This window comes from Sparus aurata, chromosome 22 (assembly GCF_900880675.1).
Source record: "Sparus aurata chromosome 22, fSpaAur1.1, whole genome shotgun sequence".
Classification (NCBI taxonomy): domain Eukaryota; kingdom Metazoa; phylum Chordata; class Actinopteri; order Spariformes; family Sparidae; genus Sparus; species Sparus aurata.
The window spans coordinates 18,922,433-18,937,403 of record NC_044208.1 but is presented as its reverse complement, the minus strand read 5'-3'; the positions used below and the strand labels follow the sequence as shown (position 1 = coordinate 18,937,403).

The window sequence follows — 14,971 nt, the reverse complement described above, 5'->3', positions numbered from 1 at the left end:
ATGCCCTCCAAGCACAGATGTGAATTTGTTTGTATATGGTAACTATGTCACTGTAAGACTATGTGAGCGACTGCTACGACCTGTTCTGATCATGTCTGAGTTTAACTAACAAATACAGTGAGCAAAGAGATAAATGGAAAAAAAAAGTTTGAGAAAAAGAAATTTAAGAGCAGCGGATCACCTGATGAAGGGAGTGTAGTCCATGCAAAGATGGGAGCATGAGGTATCTGTCAGTTTCTGATTAGGGGGACTGAGAGAGGCGCCAGGGTCAGATCCAGAAGAAGCTGCAAAAAGCCTTATTATAATACAGTATGTGACAAATAACAGAAATGGAGAGCGCCCAAATGCATCTGTATATATATATGTGTGTGTGTGTGTATGTGTGTGTGTGTGTGTGTGTGTAGTATAGTACCGAGCTCTCTGCTTTCTGCGCCGTCTGTGGTAGAGTCATCACTTGCTCCGTGTTGGACTTGGTTAAGAAACTTGAGACGAGACTGTAAAGCCTAAAAAGATAAAACATTCTGTCTGTAGTGGCTTTTTGAGTGTAGGCGAGGGCCATATCAAAATGAATTTAAAAATAGAATAACAGAAAATGAAATGTTTATAAACCATTTATTAGCAATTGCAAAGGTTCATAAAGATCAGTTGGAACTTTATTATGGGCATCATTCATGTTTATAGATGAACTAGATGGTATTTATTGAAAATGCACAAATAGTTATTAATATCACTGGCAACTTTAAAATAACAATTACCTAAAGTGCAATATGTAAACCTTTTACTTTAAACACTCAAAAATTAAAGGTGCTATGTGTAAGAATTGGCCCATAGCTGCCTTAGCTAGTTAGCTTGATTAGCCATGGACCTAGTGGTCCAGACTGGTGCACCAGGGGTTAGGGGTAGTGTTTACACTTCCTAGCCCAGGGGCTATGGGAATCGCCGGGGCTAGCTAGTTAACTTCAGTTGATAACTCAACACAATGTATAGACATTGTCACAGTAACGTTATTTCTTTACAAATGCACATTCAACTTAAATTAAAAGAATGTAAAGAAATATCAAATAAACAACTTCACAGTCAAAGTTGCCTTTGTAGTATGTGTTGCGGACACATCTACTGAAGATGGCATGCTAACCAGCTAGCCCTAGTTGTCCAAGTCTTCTGTGCTAGTTCTGTTAACACCAACACGCTCCCATTGCTCTGGGCTCTCAGCCTGGGCATACTCAAGACAGCTAATAGGACAGCTACCCTCATGGATAACTGAGCTAGCAAGCTACAGTTAGCAGCAGTTAGCAGTTAATCTGGTGATACGCTTCTCCCCTTTTGTTTGGAGAATATGAATTCAACAGGTGGACAATTCTTACAAATTGCACCTTCAACAAACGTTTCATAAAGCATTTCATTGTTAACAGTGAAATAACTATTGAATAAACTATATTAACTATAAATGTACCAATTATTAAGGATAGTTATTATTAAATATAACCCCATTACACACACAACTTCTGGATTACCTTGTTACATCGGCCTGCTTCAGCCATTTCCCAGGCTTTCTTAAACGCTTTAATTTGGTCCATTCTCTCGGTGTCTGTCACCTTGATGCTCTCTGCTTTGCCCTTGTCGCTGACCACGCGCAGCGTCCAGTTTGGCTTAGTCAAGTCAAGTCCCTGCTCAAACACATACACACACATACCACATACACACACATATAAAGATAACGCACATAGTCACGCACGAAACATCAGCTGAAGGTCACCGCAGCACAACACTTATTATAGAGAATGTCTCTTTCAACAAGCACCTCAGACTGTCTGGTACACAGTCTGGATTTTTATGTCCTGTTCAGCTCTCTTGGCTTCGTTGGAAGTAACAGATCATTTCAAGTTCATTCATTAAGTGCTAAAAAAAAATCTATTAAATTGTAAATGTATTAAAGGGGATTAGTATTCTGAAAATCTGCCTTCCAAATGTCATTGTCTTTTGGGTTTGACATTTAACACGGTGGAGAATAAAGAGGATAAAAGCCACCTATTACATGGATCAGAGGTTGATCAAGCAGCTGTGTTTCTGGCTACTAAACCAGGACCATTACAGAGACAATTACAGACCAGGAGATTACAGTGTGTGATAAGACAAGTGTCTCTTGTTCAGCGCAAATACACACGGGTCATACTGGCAGTTGTGGGATTCGGTTGACGCTGGTCTTTTGTTAGCATTTCATAGTCAATGGGCAGCAGAGCCAACCAAATATGTAAATGCCGACCTGCCTGACAAAGCAAACTAAAAATTAAATAAAAGCGGACATCAGGACTGTTCAACAACAATCTCATTATGTGCGGTTTGGATGGGAATCTGTGAAGAGGAGTGAAGTGTGTACTCCACTGAAGGGCCACACCCTCCTCTTGAAAAGGTTAATACTACTACTTACGCTAATTTCGCTTTAAGTTTTACAGGACAAGTATGTCTGCACCTTGTCTTAACATAGGATACTATGGAAAAATTATGTCTCTGTGGAAAGATAGCAGAAGCAGTGCACGGTCTTTCATATGAGTACGTGTTGCCAATTGCATTCGACCTTGCTTTATGTAAGGGTTTTCATAGGTAGCATTCTTATATCATTGCCAAGCGAAACAGATATTCCTTCACATTATGGATATGAAATATATACACAATACTGGTTCTAAACCGCAGTCAACAGTGTTGTTGTCTGTGGTGAAGCATTTCCATTACCAGCGGGGTGGCAGACTTGGACGTGGGAGCTGGCTTTCCCTTCTCCTTGTCACCTTCGCCTTTGCGGCCGGCTTTGGGCACGTCAGATTTGTGTCCCTCATGGCTTGGCGTGTCTGAAGGTGGTGAACGCTTCACGTCCTCGAGGTTTTGAACTACATTTTGCAAAACAGAGATGAGGTAGATTCACTTTTTCTATCATAATCAACAAATTCGGAATACCTTACATTTGTGCAAAATTCAAGTCCCCTTCGTGTTCTTAAGACTAATGTTTGTGCTTCCCTGTGTAGAATGATGCATGGATCTAAGAACAGAGGGTGTCACACATGGTGCAGATTGTAAAACAGTGTGTTGCCCCGATTGTTCTGAGAATTAATTTGACAGGTGGCCAATTCTCAGACTTGTGAATTGGAAAATATTTGCAGATACATAATCTGGAATATCTGAGAAGAATAAGTGCCATTTTAAGGACTTAATGTTGTAATTATACTATAATGTGTGCAAAAACAATGCCAGATACACATTGCAGAATTTTTACATGTGCCTTAAACATGACTAAACCTTAAACTAACATTTCCCAAATAATGTAATTAAAATCCAAAGACCTAAACCTTTGTCAGAGAACCTCAGCATGTGTTGTGTGGTCGAGCATGTGCTAGATGGCACTGTTGCACTTTATATCTTAACTGAACACAATCCCCCCCCCAGCTTAGATGAAGCATTAACCACAAGTCTCACTTCTCTGATATAGAGAGGCATGATAATCCATCATTCAGCTGACACCCTGCCATTCTGCCTGAAGAGCTTTGGTGCATGATCATTGAGTTACTCGTATCCCAAGTCATACAGAAATTCAATGTTCACACTGGATCTAAATATCACTCTCTGGTGGTGTAACGTCAGGAGGATACATGTATTGAGAAACTGATTTTCAGCTGACCAAATTTCAGTCAAATGTATCGCTGGTTGATGAAAGCCTGAATACGCTATTGCCGAGATACTAAAAATGTGTTCTTTTGGTAGCACAGCGAAGAAAATGTCAACGGAAATTATAACTACTGTGAAACGGCGTGTAAGGCTACTGCTTTAACAGTATATACTGAGGTTTAAGGCAGAGATGTGTTAGCGTGCATGCATTAAACATGTGCAGTACAGTATTTTGACTGCAGCTTGTTAAACAGCTTGTTAAGGCGGTTTCAAAGCTTGGCGTGGCGTGTAGTGCGTGTGTATCCATGTAGCATGTAGGGAGCATGATCAAGGGCACAGCTTCACCACCAAGACGGAGTTTAACTGGGTGAAATTAATTCACTTTCCTGCTGAGATATTTCCCAGGGCACCAGGGGGCAAGAGCCAGCTTCATTTGACTTCCCATTGACCCACTTCCACAAGCTCATTGGAAAACCACCAGAGGTTTGTGTGGACACTGGCCTACACATGCACACACGTGGACAAGCTCAAGAACAGGTTTTAAAAAATAATACAAAAAACCTAAGCATGCTCACATGTATAAATGAACAGAAAACATATGTAAATGACTGGATGACCACACGGCGCATCTGTGCAGTAAGAAATTGTTAACGTTCACCTCACACATAACCATTACTGAAATTAATGTAAAAACAGTGGTTTGTCTTCCTCTGTAGTCAAAATACATCTGCTATCTCGATATCTGGCTATTTAGGAATGCCTCCCACACAAAGACACACACACACACACACACACACACACATCAACCTCAGATTTCACGCCACGCAAACCGAATGGGTAAATCCGGGGACTACTGTCAGGAGCAACAGAGGGGAGAGAATGAGAATTCAATGACAGCGGGCAGGCCACTCTCTTCAGGCAATCATGCAAATGTGTCACCCATGCAGCACCTCTTTTACATCAACATCCACCCGTGCCACAATTAATTCATCCCCTTCAGAATTTTTAAGAAGCCCGTGCAAATTTCAAAGCCCTGATTTTTTCCAATTGATCCAATTTGTGCAGCATGATTAAAGGCGGGAGAAGCAGAGACAGTGGCAGAGGACGGGATTACGCCTCAGCCAACGACCAGTGGGCACAAGAAATCTCACTCTGTGATCTGCGCAAGCAGCTGTATTCATCTGGCCTTCATTAGGCTTGTGATTAACAGGCCGCTGGCTAGCAGAGGCAGAGAACAAACTGTGTCCGCCTTGGCCCCTGACACTGCCTACTGAGTATCTGTCACATTTCACACCGAACACACACATGAGCTGCGTGTAAACAAATATTAAGGCCACATTAGAAAATCTATTCAGAGCCCAGAGCTCAAATGCTGCAAAACTTAAAATGGAAATTCTTCATGACCCATTATGGGAATATTAGGGAATATCTGGACCGTTCATAATGCGTATTTGGACTTTTATTTGGATGTTCACATCAAGATTCATGTTACTGAGCTAAATAATAACCAAACTTGTTTTTTATGTTTTCAAGGGGAGCTAAACATAAACAGTGACTTTCTTCCCTGTGTGTCCCTTGGGCAACTCGGTGACTGTTTGATGTGATGTTTGTGATTGTCTTAAGTGTGTACCTCTCATTTCATTCTTCTCCAAGTCTCTGAGCATATGGACAAAAGCCAGCTGAGATTCATCCAAATCCCAGCTCTTAAAAAGCACCTCTGCCTGCACCACATACTTATGACCCTGTGAATCACAGACAGGCAAAGTCAGTGTACTACATCCACATTACAGTTTGATAGCAAGATACACACATTAGAAAAAAAGACCTATACAGCATGTGGCATTCAAAACCATAAATGCAAAGCCAATCATTTTGTGAACATGCAGATGTAAACTGTATCAGTGCTGATGATTCACAGAGAGACACAGAGACCTTAAACAAGGACCGCACATCATGCTTTTGCTGTTCTTTGCCCTCTTGACAGAAGCACATGCTTGGCACAAAGGCAGAGAGGAGGCAGAGGGTGTGTTAGCCAAGATTATATCAAGGGTGGCAACTCCCACATGCATCACACTGAACAAAAAAAGAGAATTTCAACAAAATCCCAAGGTGAGACTCAAACTAATAGAGCAGGACACACTCGAAAAACTGGAGATTAGCCACATATAAGCCATTTAGTGTTGTCCGATGTTATGAATACCGAGAACGCCCCAGCATAACTCTATGGCCGCAGTGACAGCAGCGTTTCTGTTTGTTTATGTGTTCGGTCCCAAAACGGATTACCAACAGGAGCCTTCAACATTAATGCACAATTACTGAGCATCAATACGTCTGGTGTGTGTCCCCGCGGTGCAAAGCAGCGCTTTAATCACTGACCCTAATTGCTCCAAGTCTTGATCAATGGTCTTACCCCTGATCAAGAGCTGTTGATTCTGGCCCACTGCTGATCTGATCTGCCGAATCTGACGTGAGCTGTCTCATTACTATCGATGTGTTTAAGTTTAAGTTGTGGGAGAGAATAGAGCAAAAGTCTTGAAAGGTTTGCTGCACAAGCATGTGTTATTGTTGTTAAAAGTCTCATTCTACTATTGTAAATGTCAAATAAACACCTATTTGTGAGCATTTACTGAGGAAACATTTTAAATGACTGGCTGACAGTCACCACAGCAAAATAAACCTCAGTTGATTTTCCTTGTTTTGTGCACACTGCACCCGTGTATTTTTGTGTGTACATGAGACACATATAGTGCATACTATACGCTGTGGAAATCATCAAACTATGACAACAGGTCTGTTAGACAGGGGGGTCTTCAGACAGCCGAGTGACTCATAAATAACACACATATCGCTGCTCCGTGACAAGCACTGATAAGTCAGACAGTAACAACAAAACCACCCCTCCAGTTTCTGCTGCTCTCCTCTTGCAAATTTTGTCTGTGAGAGAATGTGTGTGTGGGTGTGTGTAAGTTCATGTGTGTGTGTGTGTGTGTGTGTGTGTGCATGCCTGACGTTCTGTGTATCTGGCAGTGAAAAATGGATATCAACACAGGCAGCGAGCAAGTGGGTGAGAAAGACAAGAGAGACAGAAAGTGAGATGCACGGTCGTGTGCGTGTGCAAGTGAGATCGGTTAAGTGTTTTGAGCAGCAGCAGATACCACGCAGGCGGTTGTCAGTGATACCATAGTCTCTGTGGGAGGCTGCGGCTGGTCAGACAAGAAGTCTGATTTCCCAGCTGTGCAATCCACCCCGTCGCTTTGCTGGGAAGTGTCTTCCACCTTGACACCCTTGTCCTGGATGGGGGATCCCTTCTGGTTCTGCTTTTTCTCACTGGTGCGACTGGTGGCTGTAGCACAAAGAGAGATACTAAACTGAGCGTGGTCAGCAATCTGTCCTTTCGGAGCTGATAGAAACATTTATTGAAAAGTGGACTGAAGAGTTGAAGAGGCAGGTTTTAGAAGAGCTCTTGAGTGGAGAGCCTCTGTCTGCCTGTACCTTACTGATCATGCTGACATTGCAAAAAAATAATTTCAATACTGTTTAAAGGATCAATTCACCCAAAAATGTATTAACATTAACTCCTTTTTTTCACATTTCATCATATTGTCATATTTCCTTATTGGATTTGAAATCTCATTGGCGACATGACACACCAATCATCCAGAGGATGGCATGTAAGTGGCTCAGGAGGGGGGAGAAGGAAGGGAGAGTTGGTCACTGGCCTACACAATCACTCATTGACTGTTGCAGGCCAAGGGGCAGGCATCAAACAGTTGCCATCTCACTATCTCCGGTGTAGCATGAAAAAGCATCCACGATTGTAGGTTTTTACTATTGTTTTTCACCATTTAATCATTAAATGCTGTGTCTTGGACAAAATGTGTTATAGAAATAGCTGTACTGGTCTTTTGGGAATAGGAGAAGATGGAGGAGGAGTTTGATGCACTACTGAAACACACAGACACTTTATTGGAGAGTTGAAAAAACTTTGTACATGCTAGCTTGTTAGCGTGTTCGTCCTTTTTTTGGTCAATTTTGAACCTTACTTTTCTTGTTTCATTTGGAAATGGTTCCATGAATAGATTCACAATAATCTAAGCTTTCTAACAATGTATGGCATGACTATACACTTAAATTTAGGTGTTTGCCTATTTGCTTGGCTGTGTTTTCTAAAGTTTGGTGGACTAGCCAGACGGCTGTCAGTCAAGTAAAAATGCATCACAAAATTATAATTACAATTTAAACAACTTCTCTTTCCAGATACAGGCTTTCTGCTAATCTATACAAATGCAATGGCAGCCTATATTACAGCTGCTTCTTCGCTGCAGCACAAGTAGAACCAAATAAAGTATCTCTGACCCTACCTTACATCTCATGAAAATAGAGAGAATAATCACTGATAGACTGAATTAGCCTTTCTCCATTTATGGGACTACTTTCACTGCCACAAGGGAGCCCCAAATGAGGCTGCACATGTTTTATGATTAAGCCACAACAGGAATAAGGTGATCTATCATAACTATTCCTATTTACTATGGCTGCGACCAAAAATATTATCCTACCATTGTAATTACAGTGGTGTGATGAGGGGGCCACTTCCCAGAAATAGAGCAAATCAACAACCTTAACCAAGAGGTGGTAAAATCAACTAATCCAGAGTTTACAGTACATACTGCCACACTTCTAAAATGGCTATCCTGAAAGTCCCCTTTGTCAAAACATTAATCCCAGCTCACTAGTAGTGATAAGTTACACAACTCTTAATGCTAAACCCAAAGTCGAGCTATTTGGTGTTTAGGGAGGGTTATCAACACAGATACATTAATGTGGTTTTGAGCAGCAGACAAAAACAAGTCTGCATGATTAATTGGATTTTGTTGCTTCAAAAAGGAATGTCTGCGACATGAATTACAGCCAGTGTTCAACAAGAGTTCAACAACAGTTTGTTTCATGTTTGAAACTAAAACGTACCAAATCAATTCCTTAAAAAAATGTCTGCAGTCCATCTTGTATGAAGGCTGAAGAGCATGCTTTCTACCAGACTAACAGATAAACAGTTCTAATAATCTAGAATTGTGCCATGGACAAAACCATGTAACATGGTTTCTGGGAAAAATAGTGAATAGTCAAAGGTCAGTGAGAATAATGTGCTTGAAGGCCCTTTATAAACACCATGTCTTCAAGGGTACTGATATCTTGTTTATATGTATACATGTACGACTACTTACAAAAAAACAAAAGGGTTTTACAGCATATGCATTACCTTAGAGTAAAGTGCTGCCACTATCAATCTGTCTGTGAATGGCTTGTGAGAGAACTACTAAAACATGAGGGGGAAAGAAAAACGAGCGAGACAGAAAAGGGTAAAAGAAAGGAGGGTCGTGTTGAACGTTTGACCATTCACTTATCATATTGTGGGCCGAATCCCATAAAATATATTTACTACAACCTTCAGCACTGCAGGAAAATGACTGCAGATGGGAGCCCTGCTGTATTGATATCTGCTCAATATGTGTGGTGTGTGATGTAATATTCTAATCTCTCACAAAATAACTACATATAATATTATCAATCAAATGCCCAGGGGGAAGACTGTGATGGTGAATCTGATCCTGGAGCATATAAAAGTGTTTATTGAATTTGAAAGCAGTAAAAAAGTGACACAGTTGATTGCTAAAATATGTTGGGATAAAGTATTTAATAGTGAGTTAAATTATGAAACTGTACTTAAGTTTCGTGGGGAGATTATTGGGAGGGTTGCCGGGGAAACGATTATGGTTGATACTTCGGAACTAGCGCATGTAACAGAGTATCATGATAAGTGACACACTGGCGGCACTTCCAAGGCTTTAGAAGCAGTAGTAGTGGGCTAAGCAATATTAATAGTGGTACAAGTGGTGAAAAGTCGCTAACCAAGATCTGAATGGATAGAGGATGAGCAGTAAAAATTGCTCTAAGAACATGGATTATCATCCTGTTACCATGGAAAATGCTGCTTCCAGTTAAGTGACCAGACACACTGGAAATAACTCGCACAAGGCAACATGAGGACTGGGTAAGGGGAATAGATAGCTGCATCAACTGCTCACCTTCGTAGGCCAGGAAAACAAACGCAGGAATTATTGAGCGACCCTTCCCTGTGTTGCTGGCCACCTCTTTCTCCTGGTCTAAAATGGACAGGCGGATCCAAACGTCTGACTTGGAAGTCTGAAACTGAACTGTTCCCAGGACGTCTGTCGTCACCTGCACATAGTAGCTGCGGGGAAGTTTTAAATGATAGTGGCATCCATTAGTCTCTCAGAGGATCCCTTATGTTGCCCAGTGTTAAAAACAATTCTGACAACTTCCTTGAAAGGCTACCTGCAATGTTAAATATTTATCTCATAATTCTCTTACCGACAAATGAGGTTTTTGTCATTGGGGATGTAATAATCCTGGAATTTGTTCACTGAGAACGTGCTGAGTTGAGTCTGAAGGGACAGTTTTGGAAGAAGTTCCCTTGAGCCAATCAAACGCATCCTCCACTTGGCACCAACAGGGAGTGATTCGGGTGTGACAGCCTCTGCTACAAAGGTATAACCAAGCTGGAAAAAGAGATCCAGAGGAGGAGGCTTAACACACTGTTTTACGATAGTAGAATTGTTCCCAGCATTATTATACCACAACTGACAGCCGAACGGTCAAAACAAATTTGTACACACAGAGAGGAAACATTCCTAAAGTGAAGCAATTAATCATAATTAAAAGCACACTAGGAGGAAAAGGAACATGACGGTTTGGTGTACAGGATTTACAACATCCACAGACCTTGTTGGGTTGATAGACATGGGTTGCCGGTCTGTTGAAGACCAGCTCCTCTCCTGTGTCGTTATTTACTATGTGCAGCAGACAATTAGGGATTGTGGAGTAGATATGTGGTACCAGCAGCATCTCCTCAGGAACCAGGAACACCTCTCTTTAAAAACAACAAACATCAAGTATAATCACCAGATATTAATTTAAGGTCTGACCAAATTGTCAAATAGTAGTCCACTGTCACAGAAGTATCTAGATTCCTTGATGTCAATTTTACTGGCAGGAATGACAAGCTGAGTTTATCAGTCAAAGGCAACGTTGTGATATTATAGGTGAGAATGGCACGCCAGTAATTTACACCTAGATTCACTCAGGTTTTCCAGGCCAGATTGGGAGTCCTCTTTCAATGACAGGCCTAACCTTTAAGCTACAATGTTCTCTAACCTAAAGACCAAGACCCAGGAGCTGGCTGTGTCTTGAAGAGGGACAGAGTAATCAGCGAAGGTGATTCTGGTCCATTCATCCTGCTGACAGGAGTAGAGCTCTGCTTTGCTCTCGGGGTGGTTAATGATATACCTGTGCAAAAAACACAAAAGTGCAAACCACATTTAGAAATTTCAATTTGTGACTTTTCTGCATTAAAATGGCAGAAAAATGACTTGACCTTTGTTGTATAGTTTATTACTTTGTGTAGTGATACTATCCCAAATTTGTCCAATAATCCAACTGAGAGAAAAACTATTTTAATCGAGGTAAGTGTGTTTCATTTGATTGCCTGTAGCTATAACTTCGAAGTCATATATAGTGAGAAAGGCTAAAATAAAGAAAACTTCAGAAAACTAAAATATTACATATTGCACATTTAAGACCACAAAAAGACAATGAATAAATCTATTCTTAGAAAACAAGTTACACAAACCTCTGACGTAGGTGATTATGAACAAAATCAAGTAGAACCAAAGACTGCATTGGAAAGTACATGCACTTCTCTCCGCATGAACTTTGACTTGAGTGGATGTTTCTGTCAGTTAAGAAAAATGCATGCTCAAAGGCTCACAACACCCCTACCCCACCCTCCGCGCACACACTGACCGAGCTCTCCACGCTCATGCACACACATACTTCCCCAGGCAGCGGGTCATTCGGCAGACGCTGCTAGCCGATTGGAACGAGGGGAGGATAAACAGCAGATGGTACCACTGGGAAAAGATGGAACACAATGTGGAAAATGCTCCCCGCCTGGCCACCACAGGCCGCCACAACCAGGAGAGGGAGCAGATTCTGGGCAGGCGGTGCAACAGAGAGGCTAAACGTATGCCGTCGAATATACATGGTATTGGCACAAGGCTGTAGTCGTAATCCTCAAATTCTCTCACATAATGACATTTGTGTGAACGAATACCTGCCTGTTAATAATGTGTGAGGTGTTTGTGTGACATTGCGTACACATTATACTTCATGTTATCATTCAGAGTCGTTATGATTATGCATTTCTCCTTAATTTACCGTAACAGCAGGGCAGCATGTTTCTCTGTATCTGATTCAACCTTTGGCCACATGTCTAAAAGGATCTTAGATGCACTGAGATTCTCCTTTGTGCCTGAATGACATGCGCGCACACACACACACACACACACACACACATACATACACACAAACACAGAGAGAGAAAAGCAGCCACCATTAAAGATGAAAGACAATCCATGTTGCTGTCAAACACATGAAAAAAATATTGTAGCTGACCTAGTTCAGGGAAGGAAACAGAAACTGCAAATGCATTTTAGCCTCATTCAGCGAGAGGTGATAGGAGCAGATTATTCACACCTTGACATTAACTTTCACACTCATCTCACCAGACAAGTAACCGCTTTGACAGAACACAACCTTTGTTGAAATATGGAGGATGGTGTGTTCATGGGTATGTGTGTGTCGGTAAGTGTGCATTTGTACATACGAGTGAGAGAAGCGCCCGGAAGAGACAGCTGCATGATAGACATTCTCACATCTGACATGTGGTATAGGTGTCCTCACATCCTCCCTCCACCACCTCCTTCCCCAGTGCTCAGCTCTCCCTTTTTCAAATGGCCAATTTTCCCAAATTGATGCAGCCATTATGGCAGGCCAAGGCTGGCTATTGAGAGACGAAGACCTCCTATCATCTTTATAACCAAAGGGAGGACGGAAAAAATGAGAGCTAAAGGGAGGACGGAAAAAAAGAGAGAGCCGCACAGAAATGTGGGGTGAGCAGCGGATTGTTTTTGGTAGGCAGTAGGGTCAACAGATGTGCTGGGAAATGTGGCCATTCAAAATAAGAAAAGGCCACTACTACATACCTTCCTTTGAAAAAATGGCTTTTCAAAGTGTAGTAAGACAGTGTTTTTAGAATATGATTGGTGTTTTGCCATTACTGTGAGTAGCACTCTGAAAGCTGCACTTTGTGCTTTGACTTGGTAATGAATAAAATTTGAGAGAACATAACCATGACGAGCCTATTTGAGAAGTCAAGCTATTCAGCCTGTGTGTGTGTGGTGTGTCTTTGTGTGTATTCTCATGCAAATGCCACATAACCACCAGAAATATTTTTTAGCATTCCCAGCAGATGGGTTCTATATTAATGTGGATGTATTTTGGATGTTTGGTGTTGCTCAAATCACATTTTCAAGTCATAAAAATCAGGCAAGCAACATCCCATCAGTGCTGTCGCACAGCACGGTTTTATGCAAGTGCTGCATTAATGAGGCTGTGGGCACTCCCATATGTGCAAGCTATTCTGAGGGTGACAGGGTCATGTGTTGTGCCTGTAGAAGACACAGTTAGCTCTGGGTCCTGGCAATAAATAGAGACCGTCTAGGCACTGTGTCACCTCCACTGTTTCCTTCAAACAGCGGCACACCTTCAAAGTAAGATAATTACCACCGCCTCCGGAGAAAATTCGATATATAATTTAACTGAGACTGAGGAAAAGTGCCTGTAGCCTGCGCAAGAACGTCACTGGCACTGAAAGTGTGCAGGAAACAAAAAGCAACACTGACGAATACATTTACAGAAGGGAAAGCTGCTCTGTCTATCTAATCTCTTTTTTCCTCCAAACAGTCAAGTGTTTCTCTCCTCCCCATCTTTCATTTGCTGTCAATATTGAGAGAGTTAGGCTGTCGATGCAGGAAGGTTGTGCCCATAATGGTGAGTGTGTGCGTTTTCAACGTGTGTGTATCCCCTCTGTGGCCACCCCTCACATCTGTCAGCGCGTATTAGTAAGAGTGGCAGTCTCATCAATACATATTTGTGCATCTCCTCGGAGGCTCAATATATGCCATCGGGCTAAATCAACCAGTAAATGTAAGGGACAGAAGGTGTTTTGTGTGTGCACATGTGTGGGTTTCTTGGACACTAAATAATAATAATCTACAAACGAAACACAGGTATTCTGTTGTTTTAGTTTTTATTTTGACTCCAGTTACTGCAGATGTGTTGTTGCAGATCTCTGGAATGTAGAGTATCAAAGAGGACAGACAGTCCAAATAAAATCTAGTAATCTTTCAATCTAGTCAAATGAAAGATAAAACCTGACCATGATGCATGAATAAATACATCTTCTGTGTGTGTACAGGTTGTCTACCTGGTTTTAAGGCACTAAAGATCTCTCGCACCATGTGCCCCTTGAATCCAGCTTGCAGAGTGGTGACTGCCTTGACTTCCTTGTCTGTTGGCTGCCTGTCTCTCCAGCTCTCCGGAGCCCCTAACTCTGCATCCACTTAAAGGGAGAAACATCAGAACACTGCAAGTTAATGTTGAACTAAGAAAACTGTTAAATAAGGTGCAATGTGATCTATATTATCACAATAACAAGAAATTATTTTGAAATCAATTAATTTAAATCAGTTTGCTGTTGTGTAATTACGAAACAGTAGGTGTAGTACAATGTTTAAATGCACCGATTTTAGCAACTGTATTCACTGTAAATAAGGAAAAAAAAAAGTATTATTAATGAGGAATATGTAAATGTCTTATTGATGTACGCGCAAACATTTGTAGTAGGACAAACAAATGGCACTCACGTGAAGGGGACTGTTCTTTATGGTCAGTGGCCAAGAGTGTAGGGTCAGCTGTGAGGGCCAGTACAGCAAACCGCTCCTTTGCCGTCAGCTTCCTGCCATGTGCCTCACACAGCATGTGGTAAACTGCATTGTTAAACACCTACACACACACACACACACAATGGCTATTTTCGTTGACATATTACTAACTTAAATTACATGCTATATGGTCACAGTCAGAAGCAAATAAGTTGAGCCTTTCACTGAATTTACAGTGCAGTACATCACGCCTGTGTATCGCCATGACAGCAGAGGTAAACAAGCTACCTTGTGGTGTTTTCCCAGGGTGGTGTTGATGTTTTGGGGGCAGTGAGCCTCTTCTAGCATTCTTCTGGCTGCTGGCTGTTCCTGTTTATTGCTAAAGGTGGACACCACTCTGGACAGGGCCCTCAGGATGGACGAGGCCCGCTCAGCGAAACGAGCAGTTTCCT

At 41.7% G+C, this 14,971-nt stretch overlaps 1 protein-coding gene across 11 annotated transcripts in view; it reads right to left on the bottom strand.

The window, feature by feature from the left end:
• adgb (androglobin) overlaps positions 1 to 14,971 on the bottom strand; it is a 43,097-nt gene that overhangs the window by 4,620 nt on the left and 23,506 nt on the right. For 5 of the 11 annotated variants that reach the window (XM_030404389.1, XM_030404390.1, XM_030404391.1 and 2 more), the window contains exons 20-33: positions 14,808 to 14,969; positions 14,502 to 14,640; positions 14,063 to 14,197; positions 11,953 to 12,046; positions 10,891 to 11,022; positions 10,459 to 10,606; positions 10,048 to 10,235; positions 9,741 to 9,907; positions 6,834 to 6,997; positions 5,285 to 5,396; positions 2,731 to 2,882; positions 1,515 to 1,667; positions 413 to 503; positions 182 to 284 (exon numbers count right to left, since the gene is read on the bottom strand). In XM_030404389.1, the coding sequence (XP_030260249.1) occupies positions 182 to 284; positions 413 to 503; positions 1,515 to 1,667; positions 2,731 to 2,882; positions 5,285 to 5,396; positions 6,834 to 6,997; positions 9,741 to 9,907; positions 10,048 to 10,235; positions 10,459 to 10,606; positions 10,891 to 11,022; positions 11,953 to 12,046; positions 14,063 to 14,197; positions 14,502 to 14,640; positions 14,808 to 14,969 (1,940 nt within the window). Of the gene's footprint in view, positions 1 to 181; positions 296 to 412; positions 504 to 1,514; positions 1,668 to 2,730; positions 2,883 to 5,284; positions 5,397 to 6,833; positions 6,998 to 9,740; positions 9,908 to 10,047; positions 10,236 to 10,458; positions 10,607 to 10,890; positions 11,023 to 11,952; positions 12,047 to 14,062; positions 14,198 to 14,501; positions 14,641 to 14,807; positions 14,970 to 14,971 lie in introns of all 11 variants that reach the window. The other 6 variants (XM_030404395.1, XM_030404394.1, XM_030404396.1 and 3 more) reach the window with 3 other exon arrangements.